Source organism: Miscanthus floridulus, chromosome 18 (assembly GCF_019320115.1).
Source record: "Miscanthus floridulus cultivar M001 chromosome 18, ASM1932011v1, whole genome shotgun sequence".
NCBI lineage: Eukaryota > Viridiplantae > Streptophyta > Magnoliopsida > Poales > Poaceae > Miscanthus > Miscanthus floridulus.
In genome coordinates, this window is record NC_089597.1 from 89,274,908 (window position 1) to 89,301,909 (window position 27,002).

General features: G+C 44.2%; 1 protein-coding gene and 1 pseudogene across 1 annotated transcript; both read left to right on the forward strand.

Moving 5' to 3' along the window:
* The first annotated feature begins 304 nt into the window (after positions 1-304).
* On the forward strand, positions 305-26,945 carry LOC136520943 (uncharacterized; annotated as a pseudogene).
* On the forward strand, positions 12,688-27,002 carry LOC136524147 (uncharacterized). The gene is made up of 10 exons (XM_066517608.1): positions 12,688-13,146; positions 13,724-13,895; positions 21,713-21,846; positions 24,699-24,811; positions 25,724-25,847; positions 25,982-26,143; positions 26,237-26,389; positions 26,506-26,585; positions 26,728-26,820; positions 26,852-27,002. The coding sequence occupies exons 1-10, from the start codon at positions 12,688-12,690 to the stop codon at positions 27,000-27,002; spliced, it is 1,641 nt and encodes a 546-aa protein (XP_066373705.1).

Consider the following 27,002-nt stretch of genomic DNA (forward strand, 5'->3'; position numbering starts at 1 on the left):
TATAAAAACCTCCACAAATGATGCTACGGTGAAAATGCCTCTGCGCTATTATACGTATACGTTTACTGAAGCAGGGCTTAGATGATATCCATATGGACGAACCCGCTTCAAGCTATGCGTCGCAATCAAGAACTTGGCTCTGTCCAAACCGGCAGCTAACAAACATTCTGTGCCAATTCGGGCAAGACCATGGGCAAAGACGCTGGCCAATGCAATTTCAGAACTTTGCTCGTGTCACCAGGCCAAAGCCAGACACACAACCCCAACAAGGCGAATCGGCAGAAGTTACCAAAGCGCACGGCAGCCTCGTCGCAGCCTCCTTATTCTTCGTGCGCCTTCTTGTTATTATTACATCACAAGAAGAGTGGTGCTAAAGAGAGCGAGGGTGAAGGAGCCAGCAGGCAAGAAGCCAACAATGGCGGCAGCTGCTGTGCTCGCCTTCTTGCCGCTTCTGCTCCTCGCAGCCTTCTCACCAGCATCAACCTCAGCGCACCACAACCGCAATCCCAGTCCTTTCCCGCCAATTGTTCCCCTGCATCTGCAGGCTCTTCGGCAGCAGCAGCGGCGAGCGAGCAGCTTGGACGCCAAGCTCGTCACCGCGGCCGCCGCCGATGGCACCAACAGCACGGCGCAGCCGTTCACGACACCTTCTGGCGGAGGCCCAGCGGCGGCAACGGCGGCGCCGGGCCGCTGTTCGTGTACACCGGCAACGAGGGCGACATCGAGTGGTTCGCCACCAACACCGGCTTCATGTTCGACATCGCGCCCAAGTTCGGCGCCCTCCTCGTCTTCATCGAGGTACCGTACCAGCTTGTTGTAACCATGGTTGCTTACTTAGCAACGACTACTAGTGTCGTAATCTTAGATGAATTAGCTAGCATGAACATTTTTTCTTCAAGCCTTTTGAATTGCCGGTCCAGTGTTTGAATGCTGATAACAAGATACTAACACAGTAAAAAATCTTCGGCTTCACATCTACCCAAGACAAATCTTTCGCTGTCGGTAACACTGACCTGCAATATTCTTTTACTGACATTAACATTGCTTTGTCATATACAAGGAGCTGGAAGAAGGGGGGAAAAAAGCCACAGAAAAACCACACTAATCCAGCACCACTCAAGCACTAGTTTCTCAGCTCGTCTGAACCGTGCGCTAGCTTGCTTTTCGAGTGATGGAGAAATTTCTAAAGGTGGGCCGAATGCCAACCGCTCTAGAAATGCTCTCTATTTTTTAAAGGCGGCGACTTTCGAGTCGTCCCTAGAAATGGAGGAATTTCTATATGCGGTTGAGAATTTTTGGCGTCTCTAGAAAGGGATTTTTAGAGACAGTTGGTAATTTGGTCTGCCTATAAAAATAGGTGTATCATAGTAAAATAGATATTTTTTCTGAATCAAATCGAATAAAGTCAAATTTTATATAAAAGTTCTAGTACTTGATCTACAAATTAGCAGCTAACGACTTTTTTTTCATTTGAGATCATTTAAGGCTAAATCTTAAAAATTTTCAAATAGCTTCGGATAGAGAAACTACCTAAACTAAAGTTGTAGTAAACGAAGGGATTAGCAACTTTGTAGTTGACCACATTTTCATTTAACATCGCTAGTGTTAGAAAATTCTCTTTTAATTTTTAGATTTTGAAAATTATTTTTTAAAAGTTTTAAAGTACCTCGGATGGAGAAATAACCTAAACTAAAGTTGTAGTACTCAAAGATATGGAACTTTGTAGTTGATGACTTTCATTTGAAATCATTTAATACCCAAAAATTCTATTTTATATTAATGATTGTGTTAGTCATTTTTTTTTGAATTTTTCAAATGACTACAGATGAAGAAACGACATAAATTAAAGTTGTAGTACTCAAAGACATCTTCATTTTTTCACTTTAAAGTTTTTTTTAATTTGATTTCATCTATGGTCTCAAATATGCATTATAATATTTACTTAAGTGAATAATGTATTAGTTAGTTGGTCAAAAAAAAAAAACTTTGAGGCAAAGTGTTAAGAGGAACGTGCGAGGTCTAAGATCATGAGTTCGATTTTCCGCGGCCACACACATAATTATTTTGCGTGAAAAAACAGGGTCTCTAGAAATCGCTGATATAAAGAGACGTATCATTATAAACCATGTACAACCTCTAGAAAAGCTATCTGTAGTAGTGAAAGGTACAATATAATACTACTTCACTTGGTAATGAAAAACACATGGTCTAGGACAAGATTTGGTTAAATCTTAAATTATGAACACCAACTTTTAATTATGGAATTAGGAAACATACAAGTAATATGTGTATATTTGTCGGAGACCAATATTAGGGTACCCAAAGAGGAGGAGCTAACAACTGTCGAACGCTGACTCATCCGCACAATCAAGAGCACGACTACGCCGCTTACCGGGTCACCCCTTGTCCGTCCACCGGGACCATGGGCCCCGCCCCAAGCTGACTCCGCCTCGCCCGACGTCCGGGGGCTGGCTCCGCCTCATCCGACGTCTGAGGGCAGACTCCGTCTCGCCCGCCGTCCGGGGGTTGGCTCCACCTCGCCCGACATCCGGGGGCAGGCTCTGCTTCGCCCGATGTCTGAGGGCAGACTCCGCCGCGCCCGACGTTTGGGGGTTGGCTCTGCCTCACCCGACGTCCGGGGGCTGGCTCCGCCTCGCTCGACCCTCGGGGACTGGCTCCGCCTCGTCCGACATCCGGGGGTAGACTCTGCCTCGCCTGACGTCCGGGGCTGGCTCCACCTCGCCCGATGTCCGAGGACAGACTCCGCCTCGCCCGACGTCCGGGGGCTGGCTCCACCTGGCCCGACGTCTGAGGGCAGACTCCGCCTTGCCCGACCCTCGAGGGTTGGCTCCGCCTCGTCCGACGTCTGAGGGCAGACTCCGCCTCGTCCGACGTCTGAGGGCAGACTCCGCCTCGCCCGACGTCCGGGGGCTAGCTCTGCCTTGTTCGACGTCTGAGGGCAGGCTCCATCTCGCCCGACCCACGGGGTCGCCCGACGTCCGGGGGCTGGCTCCGCCTCGTCCGATGTCCGGGGGCAGACTCTGCCTCGCCCGACGTCCGGGGATTGGCTCCGCCTCGCCCGACGTTTGAGGGCAGGCTCCGGCTCGCCCGACGTTTGCGCGTAGCTCCTTCATAACTACGCGTGCAGATAAGACAGGACACTTGAGTCAACCGCAATACCGAGGACCCTACCCTGCACCATACCCTGTATGCATGCAGGAAAGTACCGATAGGATATGATAAGACAGACGCTTTAAGGCCCTTTCTGGAATGTTAGAGCTCGAACAGTGTTGTGGGCGCCGTCATTAGCCCTTGGGCGCAGATCCTGACGGAACCATACGACAACCACTATGGTCCAAGAGGAGACTCGCGTCCTCTATAGTGAAGGATGTGCAGTCACTGCGCCGTTCGCTCCTCGTGGGGTTGCGGATCGACACCCTGGTCCGTCGCGCCGTCCACCGAGGTGGGATGGGGCGTGACCACTTGTTGATCAAGCCAGAGCGCGGCATCATCGATGGACAGACGCTCAGCATGGAGCTATCTCTGGCACCGTATGCTATGTCAGCAGGGCTAGCTCAGAGGAAAAGGAAGACCCGGCACCATCGAAGGACTTTCTTGGCCTATGTTTTTTTCTCCTTTCTCCCATCTGTAATCCCTGCTTCCCCTTAGTCTATAAAAGGGAAGGCAGGGCACTCTACTAAAGGGACCGATCGATTCAACACTCCACGCATCACATCACACGCAGCCGAGCAACAACCTAGCTCTCAGCGCCCACTCAACCTCTCAATCGGAGACTTGGGACCTATCTCTCTCACCCGTTTGTAACCCCTACCACAAACCTTTCAGTGCTAATAACACGAGCAGCAGCCGCAAACTGGACATAGGGACATTCTGCCCGAACCAGTATAAACCTTGTGTCTTTTAGTACACCATGCGGGTCCAACGCGCAATAATACAAATTTATTCGTTGGTGTTTACTCGAAACACCGACAATATTTGTATGTGAAAATACTTGTAAAATCTCATAAACATGAAGGATTTATAAGGAATAAAGGAACCAAATGATAAAGACATACATTGAAGATTGCACAAGTATTTTTAACCCAAGAAAATAATCAAGCTTGATAAACATTTCTCCATGATCAGCATCGGTTCTACGGGGAGTCATTGCCGTTTGGGAACGACTCCTACAACTCAGCGGAGACACTGGGTTACTTGACGTCAACGCAGGCGCTCGCCGACTTTGCCATCCTCATCACCAGTCTTAAGCGAAACCTCTCAGCAGAGACCGCCCCTGTAGTCGTCTTCGGTGGCTCCTATGGCGGCAGTAAGTCATTCCTAAACATCTACGCCTCTTATAAGCACCAGGCATGCACATGATGAATGAGCCTACCAACTTATTCTGAAAAGATCAATGATCCTAGTTTAGTTATATGTGGATGGCCGTGCAGTGAACTAAGTATGTCCATATTGTGAGCTAATTAAACTCACCCTTTTTTTTGTGTTGCGCCTGATCGGCTGATCCAATGCTTGTTTGCAGTGCTGGCTTCCTGGTTCAGGCTCAAGTACCCCCATGTCGCCATTGGGGCCCTGGCATCCACTGCACCAATCCTTCAGTTCGACTACATAACACCATGGAGCAGCTTCAGTGATGCCATCTCACAAGACTACAAGGTACTGTTTTTGTTTCAAAATGTATGTCTTCATCGTGCATTAATTTGGTACCGTTGATATTCATATATTTATATGATCAAAGTTAGATAAGTTTGACTTAGGATAAAACCAAAGCAACTTTCGTTTTAGAATGGAGTACTAATGATTGATAAATGATAACATCATTACTATACTCTAGACAAATGTATTGTGGTGTCATATCTGGCATTCCATTCGTGAATAATGTAGAAATGCAAACCAAATGGCTCATCTTTGTTTGATGGATAATGGTAAGGTTAGTCTTTGCCTCAAGCTAAATAATGCCATCTTCTTTAGATATCAACTGATTTTGACCTCAGAATTAATTTCGCAGTCTGAGAGCATGAACTGACAACTGATTGTGATTTCCAATTAATTTTGCAGTCTGAAAGCATGAACTGACAACTGATTGTGATTTCCAATTAATTTTACAGTCTTTGAGCTTGAACTGTTTCAGTGTGATCAAGGCAACCTGGGATGTGCTCGATGAGAGGGGATCCAATGGCAGAGGGCTCTTGGAGCTCAGTAACTGTTCAGAGCCTGCAAGTAAGTTCATCTGAACCTCAAAATAGTCATGAACAATCTAGAGAAGGGGGGGGGGGGGGGGGGGGGGGGGGGGGGGGGGGGGGGGGGGGGGGGGGGGGGGGGGGAATATATTCTTGAAGTTTCGAATCACATTACACTGAAAGAAAAAAGGAATTAGTACCAATCAAATGATATAATTAGCAGCAAATAACCTAAACACATTAAATTCAGATTGAAACCTTAGTGCTAAATTGGGATAAATGAAAACCAACTTTATATTTAATCCTACATCCAATTCCTGCCCTGTTGACAGTGTAGTTACTAGCCCGTATGGAACCACGGGTTGATGGGCCCGTGTATCTTTCAGTCTGCCATACATAACATTGTTTTTCCACTCAATTTCAGGACCGTGAAGTACGCTGATTCAATTGCAGGCTGGCTACAGACAGCATTCGTCTACACTGCCATGGTGGACTATCCAACACCGGCCAATTTCCTGAAGAATTTGCCTGCCTACCCCGTCAAGGAGGTTCTCCATTTTACCCATACTCTGCCAACACTTCTCTCATTTCAACAAATTTTCCAAACCGAACCCTCCATCTGCATGAACAAAATTGTACTTCTGTTCTACCTACTGAACATGTTATTTCTTACGAAAACCTATCCAGATGTGCAAGATCATCGACGGGTTCCCCGCAAATGCGGACATCCTGGAAAAGGTGTTCGCAGCGGCGAGCTTGTATTATAACTTCACAGGAGACCAGACTTGCAACCAGATAGAGTATGACGACGACAGCTCCAGTTCTCTTGGCCTCAGTGGATGGGGGTGGCAGGTATATGCAATATATAAAACTGAAAGATAACAGGTACTGTAGAATGTTAGTGACAACACTGAGAACCAGAGATTGTGACATACTCCTGTGTATGTGTATGTAGGCTTGCACAGAGATGATCATGCCGATGTCGGACTCAAACGAGAGCATGTTCCCACCATCCACCTTCAGTTACGAGGAAAGGTCCAATACCTGTTTCCAGTTCTCCGGGGTTCGGCCCAGGCCGCATTGGATCACCACTGAATATGGTGGATATGTAAGCGTCGTTTTCAGAGTTTCAGTGTACATATATATAAGCCCTCAGTGGAAGCTATTGCTGGTATATATATTTAAATTGTTCATCTGGTGCTGCGTTGCACAACTTCGTTCTTGCAGAAAATCGATAAGGTGCTGAAGAGGTTTGGGAGCAACATCATCTTCTCCAACGGAATGCGAGACCCATGGAGTCGAGGCGGGTAGGTCCATCTGTCCGTCTCATTATCTGATTATTCATCAGCATGGTTTCAGTCTGTCAGATAACATATGTGCTGGTGTACACCGCAATGGTTCACTATTCTATTGCAATCAGGGTGCTCAAGAACATCTCATCCAGCATCGTCGCGCTTGTCACAGAGAAAGGTGAGCAAGAAAACTTCAGGAAGAAAATGTAAAGATCTTAGTGGCATATTTCGCTGTTCACTTATGTACAGTTACTTGTCATCACGGTGGTCAGGTGCTCACCATTTGGACCTTAGATCTGCAACCAAAGATGATCCAGACTGGGTTAAAGAACAAAGGAGACAAGAAGTTGAGATCATACAGGGATGGATAGATCAGTATCATCAAGACATGGCGCAAGTATCCTGAAGGTGGTATTGCTGTTACGGTCAAGTAAAGTTAACATCTGGTCTGTGAAAAGAATAGAAAGGAAAATTTCCTTATAACGCACAGGACGATCACAGGGACAGTGGCAAAGTAAGATGACAAAAGGTGAAAAGTCAATTCAGTTATTTCACTTATCAACAGAAATTGTAAAACTTAAACACTCTTGGACGAATCATGAATGAAAGGTTGCTTAATGCTTAATTTCTGTTTCTAAAACTGAACAAGCTAAGGGCCTGTTTGAATTTCTTCATCTAAACTTTAGAGCTAAACTCCAAATAGGTGGTCTAAAGTTGCTCTAAACTTTAGACCACCTCACCTTAGAGCTTTAGAGTTCAAGAGTGAGTTAAAGTGCTCTAAAGCTTTTTAGAGCTCTAAAGTTTAGAGGAGAATGTCCAAACAGACCCTAAGTATTTATTCTGATTGCAATACTGAAAAATAACATAATTGCTATACGATGCTTGGTATTTTTTTTTTTGCTTCCTTGGCCTCAATTTATTTTTTGCTTTTCTTTCTTCTTCCTGAGTATATATGTAGCATATATGAAAAAGGGGAAACAAAAGTCAGGTGTTTCTAAACCTTGAACACCCAAATTCATTTCACAAATTCGTTATAGTTAATTCATATTGTTTACAGTTAAGTTATGTACACTAGAGTTGTATTGATTCTTTTAGAGTAATTCCTAAGTTTATGTGTTGACTCCACTAAAATACCCTAATTTTTTTGCAACACTTCAATTTGGGTGTTAAACATATTAAAAAAACTGATTCTTTATTTCACGCATGCTCACAAATTCGGTTGCTGGATAGACTAGGAGACATTGGATATGGATCCTTCAGGGGTTCAAAATTCGGTTGTGAAGACGGGAAAGCTGAAGCCAAAAGTGAAACTGTTATGTGGCTGCTATGATTGAGAGGAGAGATGTGAGGGGAGCGACGGCGGCGGGCGCGCTACAGTACCCGCGCGCTACAGTACCGCGGGTACTGTTCATGTGGTGGTGATGGCGGCTAGGGCTAAGGGCGCAAGGGAGGCCGGCCGCGGGGCTTCGCCCACGGCCGGCAAGAGAGAAGGGATTTCCTTCTAATCTCTTGCTTGATTCTAGATTGATACATCTCCTCTCATTATATAGAGAGGTCTGACTTGACCCCTAAGCAAGCGACTAATTAACCCTAATGGGCTAAGGCCCAATAGGCCCTTGACTCCTCTAACACTACACTCCACCTGGACATGCAGCTCGTCCTCGAGCTGCAATCTAACGATGACACTAACGATGCCTCCACTAGACACAAACCTAACACCTAAAAATAAGCCTTTTACATCTCGGCTTATTTTATTGACCTGAAGAAGACTACGACTCTTTATTTTTGACTCCTGAAGATACGGCGGGCACCCTCCGCTTGCTGGACCAGCACGTGTGTAGCCACCTGGATCCCATGGAGACCATCGGAATGAGAAGGGTGCACGGGTATGGCCACCTAGAATTGGTGGCAACAGCAACCAGCGGAGACGTGCTCGTGGCGGACGGTGGCGAAATGCGATGGCGCTAGGCAGTGCGTCCCCGCCGGTGACAAGGAGGGAAGCTGCTCCCATATCGCCGGTGCCGCAGAGTTGGAGTTCGCCGCCCGGAAAAAACACCATGCTTGCGCCTGAAGACAACAGTAGGTTGGCGCGGTTGCTGGTGGCCGTCCGACCAGGCGAGGTCGACCGACCATGCTAGGTCGCGCTCCCCTATGCTAAGGTCGACCGCCGCCAAGGTCGCCTCGTGCATAGGTGAGCGCATCTTCTGCAACCGCCGGCGCGCTAGGAGGCCACATGCCGCAGCCTGCAGCCGCACCGCCGCAAACACCTTGCAGGCACTTGCCCGCGCAATCGCCTTCCTCTTCGTGAGCTGCAAGGCTGCTGCTGTAGGTACGACTGGACGCCGCCGCTTGAAGATGGGGTGTTGTCGTCCCTGTCGGCGCGCTAGGAGCAATGCGCCACCGCCTGCAGCTGCGCCGCCGATGCCTGGATGCCATCCACGCCCCTGTAGAAGACGCCATCGCTGTCCTACTGTGGCGGCACGGGGCTGGGGGTGGTGAACGACGGGATCAGTGAAGGAGAGGTGGACAGCAGCGCGGGACTGCTGCTCTCCGCGCCCGTGCTGTCCAGCGAGGGCGACGCGGCGGAGAGCGTCGGCATCAGGCTGCCACCGTGGAACAAGGGGCCGTCCACCCCGCCGTCGAGGACGCCCGGAGCCAGGGCGCCGCCAGGCGCCATGACAACCCCGCTGGTCTAAGGCATGGCATAGGGGAAGATCGCCTGCGGCTGCCACGGCTGTGGAGGTGGTGGTGGGGGCGGCGGAAGGAGGCCCGCCACAGATTGCTGCAGGGTGGAGACGTTGAGGCTGAGGGCATCCACCGTACGGCCGATCCGATCCATGTTGCGGGCAAATTGTTCCATCACACCGGCTAAACCCTCGAGGGTGAGAGCGGTGCCAGAGGTCTCCGAGAGTTCGGAGGACGCGGACGGCAGCGGAACAGACGACACCGGCGTCGGCAGGACGCCGGAGGATTGCGGAGCTGTGGACATCGTCCTGGAAATCTCTGATACCAGATGTTATGTGGCTGCTAGGATTGAGAGGAGCGACGGTGGCTGGCGCGCTACAGTACCCGCGCGCTACAGTACCCCCGTGGGTACTGTTCATGTGATGGTGGCGGCGGCTAGGGCTAAGGGCGCAGGGGGAGGCTGGCCGCAGGGCTTCGCCCACGGCCGGCAAGAGAGAAGGGATTTTCTTCTAATCTCTTGCTTGATTCTAGATTGATACATCTCCTCTCATTATATAGAGATGTCTGACTTGGCCCCTAAGCAAGCGACTAATTAACCCTAATGGGCTAAGGCCCGATAGGCCCTTAACTCCTCTAACAGAAACAGATTGAGAAGAACATTTCAAATAGTTATATATCATACCACTATCCCTCACATACACAAAAACTGCTTTTGCCTGACATAACTTTGTTTGTTGGGATCCCAACTATTTAAAAGGGACCCATAAGAGGGCTATGTGATTTTCCGCTATTGTAATTGTTTTTGAATGAACGTATACGAAATAAATCTTGGTCAGATGAATGATTAGAGGCTATGGATGCGTAAAACTCATCAAATGCATTCCATTTAAGTACCCATACTCACCATTTGGAATTTTGATCGCAGAGATATGTTAGTCACTAGTTTGAACAGGGAAAAAAAGAAAGGACGCTAAGGCGTGTTTGGTTTAATACCTGGCAGGCAAGTCAGCCGCCAAACAACAATCCTAGCCACCAGGCAAATCCAATGCCCTGGGAAAGCTGCCTAGCAGGCACCTCTGCTTGGCTTTTGAAACAAATACACCCTAAGTAAGTACGTCAGTCCATGGGTAAGTACGTCAGTCCATGGGTGACTCCTTGTCGAGTATTCGTTTTCTATTTTTTCTCTTTTTCGTGTCCCTCCGTCCCATGATCTAGTTGCACCCCCTCAACCGCAACCTCTATGTTCCACGCAAAGAAGAAGCACAAAGGGAGAAGAAGAAAGAGGAATTAGGACATGCTATTTTGCTTGCCGTGCTCGTTACTCTTCAAAAACTGGTCAAGCATCATCTAACCATGCCACGCTTAGTGTTAATTGAAATGGCGATAGGTTTGTAGTAGCTAAGATTGCCATGAGTTGGAGAAGAGAATAAGAGAAAGGAAGAAAGAAGAGAATTGCTAGGGGTTTGTTCTATTTTTGTGGTTGCCCTAGATGAGATGCCAAATCTTAATCTACCTTTTTGATCAGTTTTTTTTATTGAACTATTTGATTAGAAGGGATTTAGTAATTACAAAATTAATCTCATCCATTTTCTAAAATTTATCAGATTATACAGTCTCCAGTCATCTTAATGCCTGTAATAAATTATGTTCTTGTGGACAAAGTTGTAGACGACTTCAATACCTTCCATTTGATACCAAGATCACCATTACAACTGCTGCAATTTAAGAGATACAATCATCACAAGATGATTTTTTTCTGGGACAAGAATCTAGATAGTTTCAAATCAAATATGTTTTTGGCAATCTTCATGGAATAGTTTCAGCTTTCTAACTTAACTGAAGTTGTATTATTTTTCATAACTTTCCATATTGAATCAGTATGTCTCCAGCTATAGATTGGATGAGTGGTTGGAAGTCTAAAAAAGAGGAGAGACAATGTTGACGTTATGAACGGTAGTGCATTGGTAATGGCTTACTTGTCGAGTTTGGGTGTTTTAGTGTGTTACTTGTATGATGGTGTTCATACTAAAGTGTGCTTGTAATCAGGTGGTTTGTCTTTAGAGCATGCCTAACTCTCTATATATAGCTTGATCATCGATCAAGGCAAGTGCACGTGGCACTATGGCCCACATGTTTTAACTTTGTTGTTTGAATTGTCTTCACTAAGCCTCATTTCCTCACACTAGCTAGATGTTTTGAAATATTTGAAGTTATTTCTTTATTTTGAAGTATACTATTTTATACTTGTGGTATTGCTCTTTAATTATGAATTTTATGGTGTATGAAGTGCATGTATTGCATTTGCACTCTTCCCGTTGATATGTATTTGAAAAAAACATAGTCTGATTGGTGTGGTAAGTACTAGTACAACAACACACGTCAAAATGAGCAATGTGGTTGTAGCCCTCAACCATTTTGCTAGTAAAAAAAAGTCATACATTACATTATACCATTTGCATTCACACTATTATGAAGTAATTGATATTTTTATTACCTTGGTATTTAAACTTGTTGCTTAATCAAACTGTGATTTAAAATAGCTTTGCTAAATCAATTTGTTTGATGGGGTTTTTCATAAACCTCATATGCTTGTTCCCCTCTCATGTGCATGAGCTTTGAGGGTGCATCTTTGGGATGGGAGTAGCAGCACGTGTAAACATCTCGTTGAGATATATACATATGTTTGCGACACATGTTTCGTACCAATAAATGATGGTCTTTTTTGGAGCTTTTCTTTCGGCCCTTATATCATAATATCTTATTGTTATTGTTTGAGCTTTATTATCATTTTGCAATAAGTAAATACTCTTTCTCTATCGTTTAACCTATATGATTGTTGATTCTTCTGTGTTTATTGTTGTTATATATTCTTGTTGAAGTGTAGTGTGAAAAAATTATTTCTATAGGAGTGGATATCTAAAGTACATTTTCAACCTTAAGTTGCGTATCGGCCTAATTTTTAATCCTAAACTACAAAACCGGATGGATACCCATCAACTATTGAAACCAAACAAATTTAGTCATTTGGCTTGTTTCATAAATGGTTTTATATTTTCTATCTAAACTAATAAAAAATTGTTTTGATTCCAAAATTTTCATATTTTATCTTGAATTAGAAAAATATGAAACTAGCTAGTTACAGTTCATGAACCGGCTTCAAGCTATGCGGGGCAATAAAGTACCCCCGGCATTTGAGAGGAAAAGGAGGGGATATGTGGGGAGGAAGAAGAAATGAACCCTCTACGAGGCAGCTCTACGCTGTGTGCCACTAGGCAGGATCATGGGCAAAGCCGTCGACAAATTTCAAAACTTTGCTTGTGTGACCAGGTCATCGGACCAGACGCCCAGTCATCATACGACATCAACAAGGCTAATCGGCAGAAATTAACAACGCGCCGGCAGCCTCGTCGTGACTCGTGACCTCCTTGTTCGTGCACCTTGTTATTAGTACTATATATCACACCAAGAGTGATGATAAAGAGAACGCCGCAGTGAAGGAGAGAGTGACAACAATGGCGGCACCTCCTATGCTCACGTTCTTGTTGCTTCTGCTCGTTGCAGCCTTCTCACATGCACCAACCGCAGCGGCACTGCCGGCACACTCCAACCCCAATCCATTCCCGCCAATCACTCCATTGCACCTGCAAGCAGCAAGCAGCCCGGACGCTACTAAGCTCGTCACCGCGGCCGGGGATGGCAACGACACCATGGCGGAGGCGCCGTTCACGGAGCACTACTTCCTGCAGGAGCTGGACCACTTCACCTTCACGCCCAACGCGTCGACGGTATTCTATCAGAAGTACCTCGTCAACCACACTTTCTGGCGGACGCCGAGAGGCGGCAAAGGCGGCAGCACCGGGCCGCTGTTCGTGTACACCGGCGGCGAGATTGGCATTGAGCGGATCGCCATCAATGCAGGCTTCATGTTCGATATCGCGCCCAAGTTCGGCGCCCTCCTGGTCTTCATCGAGGTACAAATACTTGTGCACGCTGTCGAAGACAATCATCTTAAAACAGATCATACATATTTGCTATTTGGCATAATAACGAAATAAAAAAAATGACGAGTTTCACGACGAGACAACAAGACACCATATTACTGTACTTGCTAGGTGAGACAGTGCCCAACTCACCTGACAAGACACCTGCCGGATTGCTCATTGTTGTTGTCTTCCTCGTCTCCATGCATGGGCCAAGATATGAGAAATCGATTGGCCAGGCTGCCAGTCCTGCTGCTTCCCGCAATTAAAACAAAGTTTAAATCTCCGGTTATAACTGCCGATTATAGTCCGCTAATAGGTATTTGAGATAGGTCAACCAACTTGTATCTATGTACAATGCATTTAGCTCTGCTATTAGTTGTTTGAGAGGCTCGGATAAATGTTTTCGTTAGAGATTTAAAACGTTGAATTAAACGAGATGGAATTGGTTTTATCTAATACGGATACATTTTGAAGACACAGAAGCTATCATTTATCCCAATTCTGTTACGACTGTGATTTGTTTGTGTTTGCATATTTATGTTACCGTTTCTGCTACCATGACCAGCATCGGTTCTACGGGGAGTCGTTGCCGTTTGGGAACAACTCAGCAGAGGCACTGGGCTACTTGACGTCAACGCAGGCGCTCGCCGACTTCGCCATTCTCATCACTAGTCTTAAGCAGAACCTCTCAGCCGAGACTGCACCTGTAGTCGTCTTCGGTGGCTCCTATGGTGGTAGTAAGTCATTTCTAAACCATGCAAATGGTTAATGTGTTTATCATCTTATTCTCAAAAGATCATTGATCCACACTAAGCTATGTCCTTAGTTACAACACACTACCATGCAGTCCTTAGAAATTTCTCCAAGAATGAAACCTATAGCTACTAAATCACACTAAGACAAATCAAGTATATCAAAAGATTCACACAATATGTATCAAGCACACCTAGAAGCAATGAATGTAATGCTTATGAATGAAAGAGGTGGACAAGAAAGAACCATATTGTTCATGTGGTATTGAGTAGTTGCCAGTACCCCCTAATCCATGTTATTGGAGCCTACACTAAGGGTTGAGCTCCCTTGAGTTGAGGATCCACTATAAGTATACATTCTCCACTCTAGAACCAAGCACAAAGTAAGGAGTCTTCGAACAATCAACTCCATATACACAATCACCTACTCCATCTGGCTATCTAAGAGATGGAAAACTCCAAAAGTAACAAGTTTTGATCTTCACTTGATAAGCCTCCAAGTGAAGAGCATAAAGATGCACACCAAGATCACTCCTAAGCACTCTCCTTAACTAGAAGTGCCCTAACCTCATCACATTGCCTCTCTATATGAGTAAACCCTCCTAGATGTTGGAAAAGATTACAAAGAAAGTTATCACTGGACAATCCATCGTGCCTCACTTATTCTTCCTGCTTTTCCAATAGATACTGACCTACTATTGAAAATTCTTCACCAAACGATATGTTGTTGCCACTAAGGTACCTATGATGTAGACAAGGCCCGATCTTCCGATAAGGTACGATAGCGTCGATTGGTGGAGACTCGACGTTCACGATCTAGGCTTCGAACCAAGACTGATTCGTACCCCCGCAACCGTTACACCACTGCTCCGTTGGTTATCAATCACACGAACGCGATTGACCTCACCGAGAAGGCTTTCCTGCAAGCGAATCGAGAACACAAGCAAGAACAGGATGAACGCAATTTGAAATTACAAATAAATATGAGGCTTATGATAACGAGAATGAGTTCAAGTCTTTATTCGAAAGGACTAATCGCCACAGACGAACAAGATCAAGAACTAGGGCCCTGGTTCACAACAAGCGGCCTTGGCGGCACAGTTGCAGCAAAACAATGTCTGTTTCATGAGGAAATCAAGAACTAAACAAAACCCAAACCCTAAGGAGAGCGATGGCTGCTAATTATAGAGCCTCGTACATCACCCCCCTGGACGCGCCCCCTAATGGGCTCTAAGACGATACATGGCCCAACGGACCAAAAGACGGTATCGCAGCACCCTGGCAGATTCTGGACGCTGACTTGTTTTGACGATTCCTATTGATTTCGAAGGGCTTTTGACGTCAGACCACTTGAATTGGCTTCCTTATCTAATTAGCTTTCCGTCCATATGTGGATCGTCGAAAACGGAGCCTGAACGCGTCCGTGTGACCATTTTTATGACAGACTAATTCTAGAACCCGAGATGGGCTCAAACTTTATTTGGGCCTCCACCTTGGTGACTCGAACCGGATGAGCTTTGGGCCTCCTTCTCAGTTAGGACACCCTTGCTGATCTCCTCCTCCTCTATCTCCAAGCATGGTTGTATACATAGAGCTCATGTCCTTATCATCCTCCCTTTCTTGATAAAAAGCCATCCTCGGCGTCGATTTTTGCTTGAAGTCGATCCTACACAACATGAGGACAAACGAGGTTTCCAAAATAATAGGAATGGACAATGTTGTGAGAATGAATATGACCACATGTTCAGGTTTGTAGCATGTCTTGTCCTACAGACATGTAGTCTGCTCGATTAAAATACATACGATCTTTGGCAATACTATCCTGCAAAAGATTAGTACTAACAAGAAACATATGCTCCCTTTCTTTGGATTCCACTTGTGTTCGAAAAGCAAAACTAGAGAAATATGGCATAACAACAGTGTTGATTTTACTGTCCTCTAGTTGATCATTACTTTGCACAACAAAAGAAGAATTCGGATTTGTACAAATATAAACTCGTTGTATCAAATATTGTCCTTGGTTATTATATTTTCCAAAAATATGATATGTATGTCTAGAGAACCATGACAAATCAACATATGCATAAAGTTTCTCCTCTAAAGAGCTAAGATTACACGGAACATCAAATTCAATGTAACCCAAAGTATTTAAAGAAGACAACAATTTCAGCTCATCAACTTCACTAGCATTATGAATAACAAGTCTATTTTCAGCACAAGTGTTCGATTTCAGCACACATATAGCATAATCATTCTTCAATGATTGCATGGGTATAACATAAATATCATCATGCAAGTCATCTTCGTCACAAGGAGCATCAAGCAAATCATCTTGTGACAAAGGTAAATCAAGCGAAGGCTCCACTAAAATTTGCTCTATCATAGCATGATTGGTGAAAAAATTTAGCACATCAAGAGAACTCTCACCTTCCATGAGTTTAGCATCATGGGCATTACCTTTGCTCTCATGTTCAGTAGGAGTAATAGTTAATGGTTCTGAATTTTCACATGAGGCTGTGAGCATCTCATTTTCTATCACGTCATCCTCGCTCTTTTGTACATTGTCCTACAAAAGGTTAGGAATAATAGGAGGAATAACAAGAGATTGATCTAGTTGATGCACCTCATCATTTGAATTAATTACAAGAGATGGATTACCAAAATTTTCTCTCATAAGATATTTCATATCATTCCATGTGTGAGGTTTATCTAAAAAACTTAAAGACTCCCACCAAGTTGATGCAGATTGTCTCAAAACACTAGTTGCATTTTTAATTTTTCTCCATTCACACATATAACTTTGTGCAAAAATATTATCTATTTTAGTTTCCCACTCAATGTACTCATCAACACCAATACCATCATAAGTAGGCGGGGAAGAAAGAATAGATTGACCTGCAGGGGGAAGTGTAGCAGCAATAGTGCGTGGCTCATGCATCATTGATGTCTCATATCGGTACATGTTGTAACCTATCATTGTTAGCATCAAACAAGAAAACACACAAGTATGCATTTTCCTATCAACTACTATAGGATGTGGTCAAGGAGTAAAGTCACCAACTCTCAAGCGTTTTACCACGGTCTTACAAGCGTTCTTACCAAAGCAATAGGCGGTGCAATCGGTCGGTGACTGTGATACCATTGTAGCTTGAGTGTAACAGTTGCAAGACGAACCTGTACTTGGTTAGAAGAAAGTGGAGCTTAGACAAACACAATATAGTAGCAATGAATAGCAATATTCACAACTGAATAGCAAAGTTAAATAAGTATCCCGAGTACTTGTCTTAGTTGCTAGCCAATTAACGTTCCAAGTACCAGATGTAGCAAGTGATGTGAACAGTAGGAATATGACTAGGAACAAGGCAGAAATCAGGACATGCAAACACAACTCAAATGGCGCTCTTTATGTGCTCCTCTAGATATTGTTTCACTTTTGCCCCTCTCTTTTTTCTCTATTTTTGGGATGTCGTTGTTTTTTGGGATTCTTTGACTTTTTCTTTTTATTTTTTTTTATATTTTTTCTTCACTTAGGAGCACAAAAGAAGTAACCATAGAAAATATGAGCTTAAACAAGTAAAAGGCACGGCCTGTGGAAAATTCAGAAGACATGCTCAAAATTGACAAAAAGCTTGTGACCACGAAAAGAGAATCTTATGACCAGTTTTTGGCCAAAATAAAAAATTTCAAACTCAGCAAGGCCGAGGATGAACGAATTCAAATTTTTTCCTGATTGATTTTGATATATGAAACGTCGAAATCCGAGTTCGTATGCGAAAACTAGACCAGTTTTGAGAACTGACTCTGAATTAGAGGACAAAACGAGAACAATGCGCGCAAAAGTGGTTACGGCGGCTATGGATAGATGCAAACAGTGAAGACAAGTGTAACAAATTAGATGGAGTAGACTAGGGTTTGATGGATACAAAGGAAACATAACAAGACTTGAAGGTGTTTACGGATTATGATAAAAAACAAAAGGAAAGATACAAACTGGACTAAAAAAACAATCTAAAACCAACAAGCGGAACTTGCCCTGGGACACAAACTCAACAACACGAAACAGAGACGAAATTGTACGGCACAACGAGGCTATAGGACAGGGAATATGAGGCGGTGTATATTTTTTTTGGCTTTTTATGGACTATAGGTAAAACAAAAACAATAACAATTTAAAAGGGAAAATAAAAGTATACCTAACGGGTAACAAGGTCTCTGATACCACTTGATGTAGATAAGGTCCGATCTTCCGATAGGTACGATAGCGTCGATTGGTGGACACTCGACGTTCATGATCTAGCCTTCGAACCAAGACTGATTCGGACCCTCGCAACCATTACACCACTGCTCCATTGGTTATCAACCATGTGAACGCGATTGACCTCGTCGAGAAGGCTTTCCTACAAGTGAATCGAGAACACAAGCAAGAATGAGATGAACGCAATCTAAAATTGCAAATAAATATGAGGCTTATGATAACAATAAGGACTTCAAGTCTTTATTCGAAAGGACTAATCACTACAGGTAAACAAGATCAAGAACTGGGGCCCTGGTTTACAACAAGCGGCTTTGGCGGCACAATTACAGCAAAACGGTGTCTGTTTGATAAGGAAATCAAGAACTAAACAAAACCCAACCCTAAGGAGAGCGACGGCTACTAACTATAGAGCCCCGGACATCACCCCCTGGACGCGCCCCCTAATGGGCTCTAAGACGATAAACGGCCCAACGAACCAAAAGACGGTGTCACAGCACCCTGATAGATTATGGATGCTGACTTGTTTCAATGATTTCCGTTGATTCCAAAGGGATTTTGATGTGAGACCACTTGCATTGGCTTCCTTATCTAATTAGCTTTCCATTGCACAACAATATAATGTCGGATAATCTGTTGACCGCACTAAGATGTCACTAAGTCATAATGTGCACTCCAACAAGCATGTCCACATTGAAATAATAATTGCAACTAGATCATCCACTGGTCCACACATGACCCTTCACTATATCATTCGGTAAGTAACACATCCTAACACTTAGTATGGCACAATGTCACCTGCTTTGGTGCACTTTAAAATTCAATTCTTGATATTTTAAAGTCCAATTTCATACAATTCAACTTCTTTGAGATGTTTGACTTACAATCTATATGTTCCAGACATTCTTGATCAACTTTGCTCGAAGTACCTCCCATGTGTGCTTCAAAATGCTCTTAACTCCAACTTCGATCAAGCTACTAATCTTGACCCCATTAGCAGTTTGGCCAAAGATAAACAAAAAATCTAACAGTATATCTATGTGCTCCTAACACCAAGTCAACACTTAGACACTACCTTGTTCTTAGCCTTCACAAATATTCTTGCGCCATACACTGAGTCCATCACCAAGGGCCAAGAAAACCAAACTTCCAATACCTTGTTCTTAGCCTTCACGAATATTCTTGTGCCATACACTTAATCCATCACCGAGGGCCAAGAAAACCAAAGTTCCATTGTGATTAACTCTTTGTCATTAACTCTACAAACATACTTAACCACATAAACTTGTGTTCATTAATCACCATAACCCAAACTAGGGGCCTTAATGTGTTTATACAGTCAATCTTGACCAAGCAACTAGGATGAATGTGAAATTATCATAGCTCATGGGCTATGGGCCGAGGATAAGGGGTGTGTGTGTATTCTAGTGGACCAAGTGCATGGTGGCTCGATAGGGTGGTGATGGATAATAGGCAATGGCATGAGCGGTGGGGCCTATGTGTCATGTTGATGCAGAGAGAGATCAGGGCAACATGATGAGAGGCGATGGCTTCAAAAGGCATTCCAACGGGTGGCATAGATGTAGTCACGTAGAGACATTTTTGATGCCCCTACCCCACCACATCCTCACTAGAATGCTTGTCACAGGCATCGTCTGTACTCGACTATGGCCAACCCCTCACCATCTAGTCTAGCTCGATGAGGCAAATCTAGTGATGGGGCCCTTGATGATAGTCAATGTAACACCCTGCATCCAAAATCAGCTTTATGACCTAGCTCCTCATGCAGAACAGGCCCACATATGCTTAGCACCTCCTTATACTTTCGTCCTTGCTTCGTGTAAAAGGGTTAACCTGGAGATTCTATGTTTGGAGCGACAAGGATTATAAGTTGACCCTCATTCTCTTAAACTTCCAAGGTGGTACTAAGCCCCACCTCATTAGTAGACTATAATAGCTGGCCCATGTGTTGTTGTAGTTGGCGGGTTTATTACCACCTTGGAAGTTTAGGAGGGTGATGGTCATCTTATAGTCCTTATCGCTCCAAATGTAGCACCTCCAGATCGATTAACCCTTTTACACGAAGTGAAGACAAAAGTGTAAGAGATGCTACACATATGCAAGGCCATTCTGCATGAGGAGCTAGGTCGTAAGTAGATTTTGGACGCATGGTGTTACAAATTAATGACTAGAGTGATTACGTGCTCAACTAAGCTAGGAAGGGTGGTGGCACCACATATGAGGTTGTGGGAGAAGAGGGTTTTGGCCTATGTTAAGGGGCTTGGGGTTGTCTGCAAGCTGTAGTGAATGATACTGAAGAGGGAAGGGGTTCTGTAGTGTGTTGGTTCTACGCTGGTAGTTATTAGTGGCGTTAGAGTCCAATGGGAGATGGAAAGTGGGATTGGGCCAAAGTAGAGGTGAATAAGGAGGATAAAGGGTCAAGGAGATTGGCCTAGAGCTATCTAGGCTAAAGTGTGGAGTAGAGAAGGATATCCATAGTAAGTGATGGCGTTTAGTTCCATTGGAGGGGGTTGAGGAGAGCAGAGGAGATGGTTACTACTCATGCTTTGTGCAAAGAGAGGGATGCATGCATCTAGGGCCCCTATTTATAGCTGGCAATGGTCGAGCTCATTGAGTGGAGATATTTTCTCCCAGGACCAACATTTTATTGCATGGTGGCATGGGTGGTGGCAAGCCTTAGCCAGAACCAACATTTTATTGCATGGTGGTATGGGTGGTGGCAAGCCTTAGCCAAAGTGTGGAGCCATTGGGAAGGCTCAGTGAAGACCTAAGCTTACATGGAGCTCTTGTCACAATAGATGGGACAAGGTGAGTAGGAGACTTAACATCTGTGTGGTCAGTGCTATTGTGCAGAGGTAAAAAAATCATGATGGGGAATATAAAGTTGATTGCTAGGTCCATGCATTAGTAGCTATACCAAACATGGATGCCATGCGACAGCTATATATGCAGACAGGGGCAATGAAGGGATAATAGGGTGGTCTAAAGAGTGGGCATGGTTGTGATGTAGTTTAGGCCAGCATGGGTTGTGGGCCGTAATAAGGGTGGAAAGTGGTGGGTGATGCATATGGATCGGACCGAGAAGAGGAGACAGCCAATGGGGAGGATGAAGACATGAAGTAGAAGGAGAGATGATGGTTTTATGCTAGACCAGAAAGAATGGGAGGGGTGGGTTTTTGAGCCCATAATGGCTTATGAATAAAGGGCAAGTCTGTACTTTTGGATTTGGAATTTACTGTAGGGATTCATACCACCAATGGTTCACTCAAACAATCAAGGCACTCAAGCATGCACACCATTTTGCGTCAATGCTTTTTTAAATATTTTCAAAATTCAAATTTATTCCTACTGGAAGAGTTGAGCCTTATTTGCATCAAATTAAATTGGTTTGTTGTAAATTCAAAATTTTCCAATTTCGATGATTTTCAGAACATGTAAAAGGATAGAGTGATATAGACAAGATGTGAGCTAATTAAACTCATCCATTTTAAATTGACATCGTGCTTGATGGAATGTTTGTTGTTTGTAGTGCTAGCTTCTTGGTTTAGGCTCAAGTACCCCCATGTCACCATTGGGGCCCTGGCATCCTCCGCACCAATCCTACAGTTTGACTACATAACACCTTGGAGTAGCTTCGATGATGTTGTCTCGCAAGACTATAAGGTACTCTCTTGGTTCCAAAATTTGTCTTAATCGTATAAAATTTACTATTGCATAAACAATTTTAGGAGATAGCAAATTTATTTATAGAGGCGATCATATTAATCAATCTACCGCCTGTAGAAATCATCTAGTGGCCAAAAGTGAAAACACAACTCTATAAATCTATTTTCAAAGGAGACACTCTTAAGTGGCCCAGCTCTAATAAATACACCCACGACCCATTTGTTTCGAGTGGCCCAAGGAAAACTCTAAATAACACCCTCTCCATCCAACTCCAGTCAGATCCCCTTCTCTCCTCTCTCTCTCTCTCTCTACCCACCACCCCTATACCAATCCTCCACCATATCTCGATAGCCACTGCCCCAAACTATACCCACCACCCACCCCGTCGCCTTCCGGATCTAACCCTCCAAATCGACCACTTTGGTCCTCATATGCGGGTTCAGTCCCCACTTGGATCAGCGACAATGGTGGCATAGCCATTTATTAGATCTAGTTGGGGCTGGAGTTGACCTAGCACTCAAGGATGGTGAATGGTGTCATGGCTTCTGGATGGTGGCACTCGTGTTCATGATTCTGTTGCGCTAATGTGGAGGGGGGCAGTAGGTCAGGAAGAAGGACCTAGCGCTCGGCTTCAAGTTCAACCCCTTCTAGTCAGATATCAAGCAGTGGCATCCACAACAAGCTCACCGCTCTTCTTTGATGCCTACAACTTTCCTTCCCCTGGATTCAGCAAGCTAGCATCAAATGAAAAATGTTTCAACTATAAAGTTTTAGATCTAGTCGAGCACTACAATTTTGTGACATTATTTGAAAATCTTATATCAAAATCTGATAATTTAAAAATGAATATTTTTAGGACTAAAAGATTTTAAATAAAAAAACTTGTCAACTATATAGCTGTGGATCGCGTTGAGCACTATAACTTTAGTATACACCGTGTCAAAATCTGAGATTGTTTGGGAACTCTAAATTCATAATTTCAAAATCTAAGAAATAAAAATGAACATCTAGGACTCTAAACAACTTCAAATGAAAAACAATTCCACTATAAAATTTTAGATCATGATAACTACAATTTTGATATATACCATGTAAACATTTGAGGTTGTTTGAAAATTTTAATTTTAAATTTCAAAAGCTAAGAACTTAAAATGGATTAAGCTTCAAGTTGAAAACTTATCAACTGCGAAATTGCATGTCGCATCAAGGTATATAGTTTCGGTATGAAGTTCGTCTCCAACCAACTTCATACGAAAAAATTATGAATTCCTTTTAACAAATATTTATAGAGGCATCTTAAGAGTGCTATTATTGATAATTGATTTCTAAAGGCCAGGAAATCCATCTATGAGAATAGTCATTTACAGGGACAGTCCGTCTCTATAAATGATTAACATAGGTTGGTGTTTGCCTGGGCCCACCTGGCCATTTATAGAACACCTAAAATGTTCACCTCTTTCAATCATGGCTCTGTTTTCTGAAACCTTTTTTTATAGTACAACATTTCTGTCAGTGTTTTGTAAAGCGACTAGTGAATTTATACGTGTGTCGCGCTGCTCTAGGAAGATGACGGTAGCACTCAAAGACACAAGAAATCATATTGGTTCAGGCCGGAGCACTACGTTTAGTCTCAGAGATGGTTCGAGTTCATGTTCCTCGGTTCAAGTGTTCTGAAGTCTTACAATGGGGATGTGTAGGCTAAGCGAATGAGGTTGGAGGAGTGAGGTGAACGAATGCCTGAATGAAGTCTCGAGAGTTCGTCCCCCCAGAAGGGAGGCCTGGCCGCCCTTATATAGAGTTCGAGGGCCAGGTTACATATAGAGAGAGGGGTTCTCCAGACCGAGTGGTCGTGAGCCCAAGGGAGGGAGAAAATAAACTTGGCCTACAAGCAAGCTTGTCTTATCCTGGCGTCATCACACTTTCAAGTATGGTCATCGTCATGGTCACCGTGGTTTTGCTCCCACGTCGCGGCGTGGCGTGACATGACTGATGCTACAATGCCGGTCGTGACGGCACTGTTGGCACGGTGGTGGTTCACCAACTGTCCTGTGCGACGTGGTCTTGGCGTGGCCTTCGTCATCGTCTCCTGTTCTCCTGGTGGTGTCATGGCGACAGTGCAGGAGCAGGTAGCCACTTCAGGGTCGTTGGCCGCCTTTGCTAGTCGTGATGCCGGGGGCCTCGACCCTGGATTGCGAGGTCGAGGTCCTCGGTGGCCGGGCCGGTCTTGAAAGTCAAGGCCGGGTCGTGCGCCCCATCCTGTAGCGGGTGGGGCCATACGCCCGTCTTGTCGGGCTAGATTTGGACGGTGGGATGCCGTACCGGTTGTTACCATCTATTGGTGTTGTCTTGTCTGCGTAGAGGCGCGTAGGGATGGCGTTTGCCCCCGAGATGGCTGTCCTTTCATTCCTGGTAGAGTGAGTGGAGCGTGCCTGTCCCTGTCAGGGTAGGCGTACTTGACCGCGTCCGATCTCTCCTTGTCCCTCCCCGGGGGCCGAGACGAAGGAGAGGTCGAGCGCGGCTGTGTAGCCTGCGGTGGAAGGAGATGGAGAGGTCGTGGTGGACCGCTTGTCTTGGTATATGGCCCGTCCCATGTAGCTTAAATGGGCCACAGTTGTTGGGCTCCTGCTGGCTTGAACCATCCGAGCGGCTAATTAATCGGTGCCCTGAGACACCCGGGGTATCTTGACCCCGACACATTCAATCCGTGAATAACGCACAAAAACATACCACATGCCCTGATATTTGTCTGAGTAATAATGCTAGGTTAGTCTTTATCTCAGGCTAAATAATGCCATCTTCTCTAGTTCTCTTAGATATCAACTGATTGTGATTTTCAATTAATTTTACAGTCTGAGAGCTTGAACTGCTTCAGTGTGATCAAGGCAACATGGGTTGTGCTGCATCAGAGGGGCTCCAATGACAAAGGGCTCCTTGAGCTCAGTAAACTGTTCAGAGCCTGCAAGTAAGTTCATTTGAAACTCAAAATAGTCTTGACTATTGTGAGAGCTCAGTAAACTGTTCAGAGCCTGCAAGTAAGTTCATTTGAAACTCAAAATAGTCTTGACTATTGTGAGGGGTTGAGAGCTCTATTGCTAGTCTTAGTCTTGTCTGCAAGTAAAACTTGAGTATTGGATTCCATTGTCAGGTAAAAATATATGAGATGACTTGCAAGCATTTGTGTCTTTTGTACTCTTGTCATTTGTAAACAACTATAAGATTTCTAGCGGCCACCCAATTGGGTAAATAATACAAGCACAAACTAGCGCTAAATCCTAGCTGGTTGGTCGATAACTAACCACTACCCAATATACTATATCTCAGGGAGATTATCCAAATGGTGGTGAGCAGTTTTAATATGTGACTACTAATTAGACTCATTTTGTATACTCTATATTAATCGTCACAAAATGCGCTAGCAATCTTAAACACAATACATAAGCATATGACCGTTAATTTGGCAACATTGATAGTAATAGCAACTGGACCTATTGTATTTTCTAGAATAACACACATCTTGACTTAATATAAAAAAACTAGTAGAGCAACTCGTGCTCCTTCACGAGCCAGTAATTTTGAGAGACACAAGTATTTGAAATTTGTGAATAAATTTGAGAGCTATAACTAATCAAAATTACATATTTTCCTCTCTTTTGTTTGTATTGTAACACAATACTTGTATAGATACTATGTAATCTCTTTCTGGTTGTGATAGATGTTAATTGTCAATTACTCTACATATATGTTTTTAAATCCACATTCATAACCTGCGAAAATTGATATGTCCATCACTTCCTGCATATATGGGATGATAGACCCGTATATAAGTCTGCTACAACTTGACTTTGTTGCATTGTTTTTTTTACTCAATTTTCAGGACTGTGAAGTACGCTGGTTCAATTCAAGCGTGGCTTCAGAGAGCATTCATCCAAACTGCCATGCTGGACTATCCAACACCGGCCAATTTCCTGGAGAATTTGCCTGCCTACCCCGTCAAGGAGGTTCTCCATTTTAAGCACATTCTGCAACCACCCATTTCAACAAAATTGCCAAACTGAACCCTCCATCTGCATGAACAAAAGCTGTACTTCTGTTGTACTGAACATGTTATTATTTCTTACAAAAACCTATCCAGATGTGCAAGATCATTGACGGGTTCCCCGCGAATGCGGACATCCTAGAAAAGGTGTTCGCAGCGGCAAGCTTGTACTATAACTACACAGGAGACCAGACTTGCAACCATATAGAGGACGAAGATAGCCCCCGTTCTCTTGACCTCAGTTACTGGCTGTGGCAGGTATATAAACAATAAACTGAAACACAAGCTAAGTACTAGTAAAATGTTAGTGACAACACTGAGAACCAGAGATTGTGACATACTCCTGTGTAGGCTTGCACAGAGATGATCATGCCGATGTCATCCTCAAACGAGAGCATGTTCCCACCATCCACCTTCAGTTACGAGGACAGGTCCAATACCTGTTTCCAGTTTTTTGGGGTTCGTCCCAGGCCGCATTGGATCACCACTGAATATGGTGGATATGTAAGTGTTGTTTCTAGAATTTCAGTGCGTGTACATATAATCCCTCAGTGGACACAATTGCTGCTGGTATATATGTAAATTGCTCATCTGATGCTGCGTTGCTTAACACCCTGCAGAAAATTGATAAGGTGCTCAAGAGGTTTGGCAGCAACATCATCTTCTCTAACGGAATGCGAGACCCATGGAGTCGAGGCGGGTAGGTCTATCTGGACCGTTTCATCATTGTCTGATCATTCGTCAATGAAGCTTCATTCTGTCCTCGTCAATGAAGCTTCATTCTGTCAGATAACAACTGGCTGGGGTACACCCGTAATGGTTTACTATTCTGTTGCAATCAGGGTGCTCAAAAACATCTCGTCCAGCATCGTTGCCCTTGTCACGGAGAAAGGTGAGCAAGAAAATTTCTGGAAGAAAAATGTCGTAAGATCACAGTGGCATTTTTCAAAGTTCACTTATGTGTAGTTACTTGTCCCTGTGGTCAGGTGCTCACCATTTGGACCTTAGATCTGCAACCAAAGATGATCCAGACTGGGTTATAGAACAAAGGAGACAAGAAGTTGAGATCATACAGGGATGGATAGACCAGTATCATCAAGACATGGCGCAATTATAG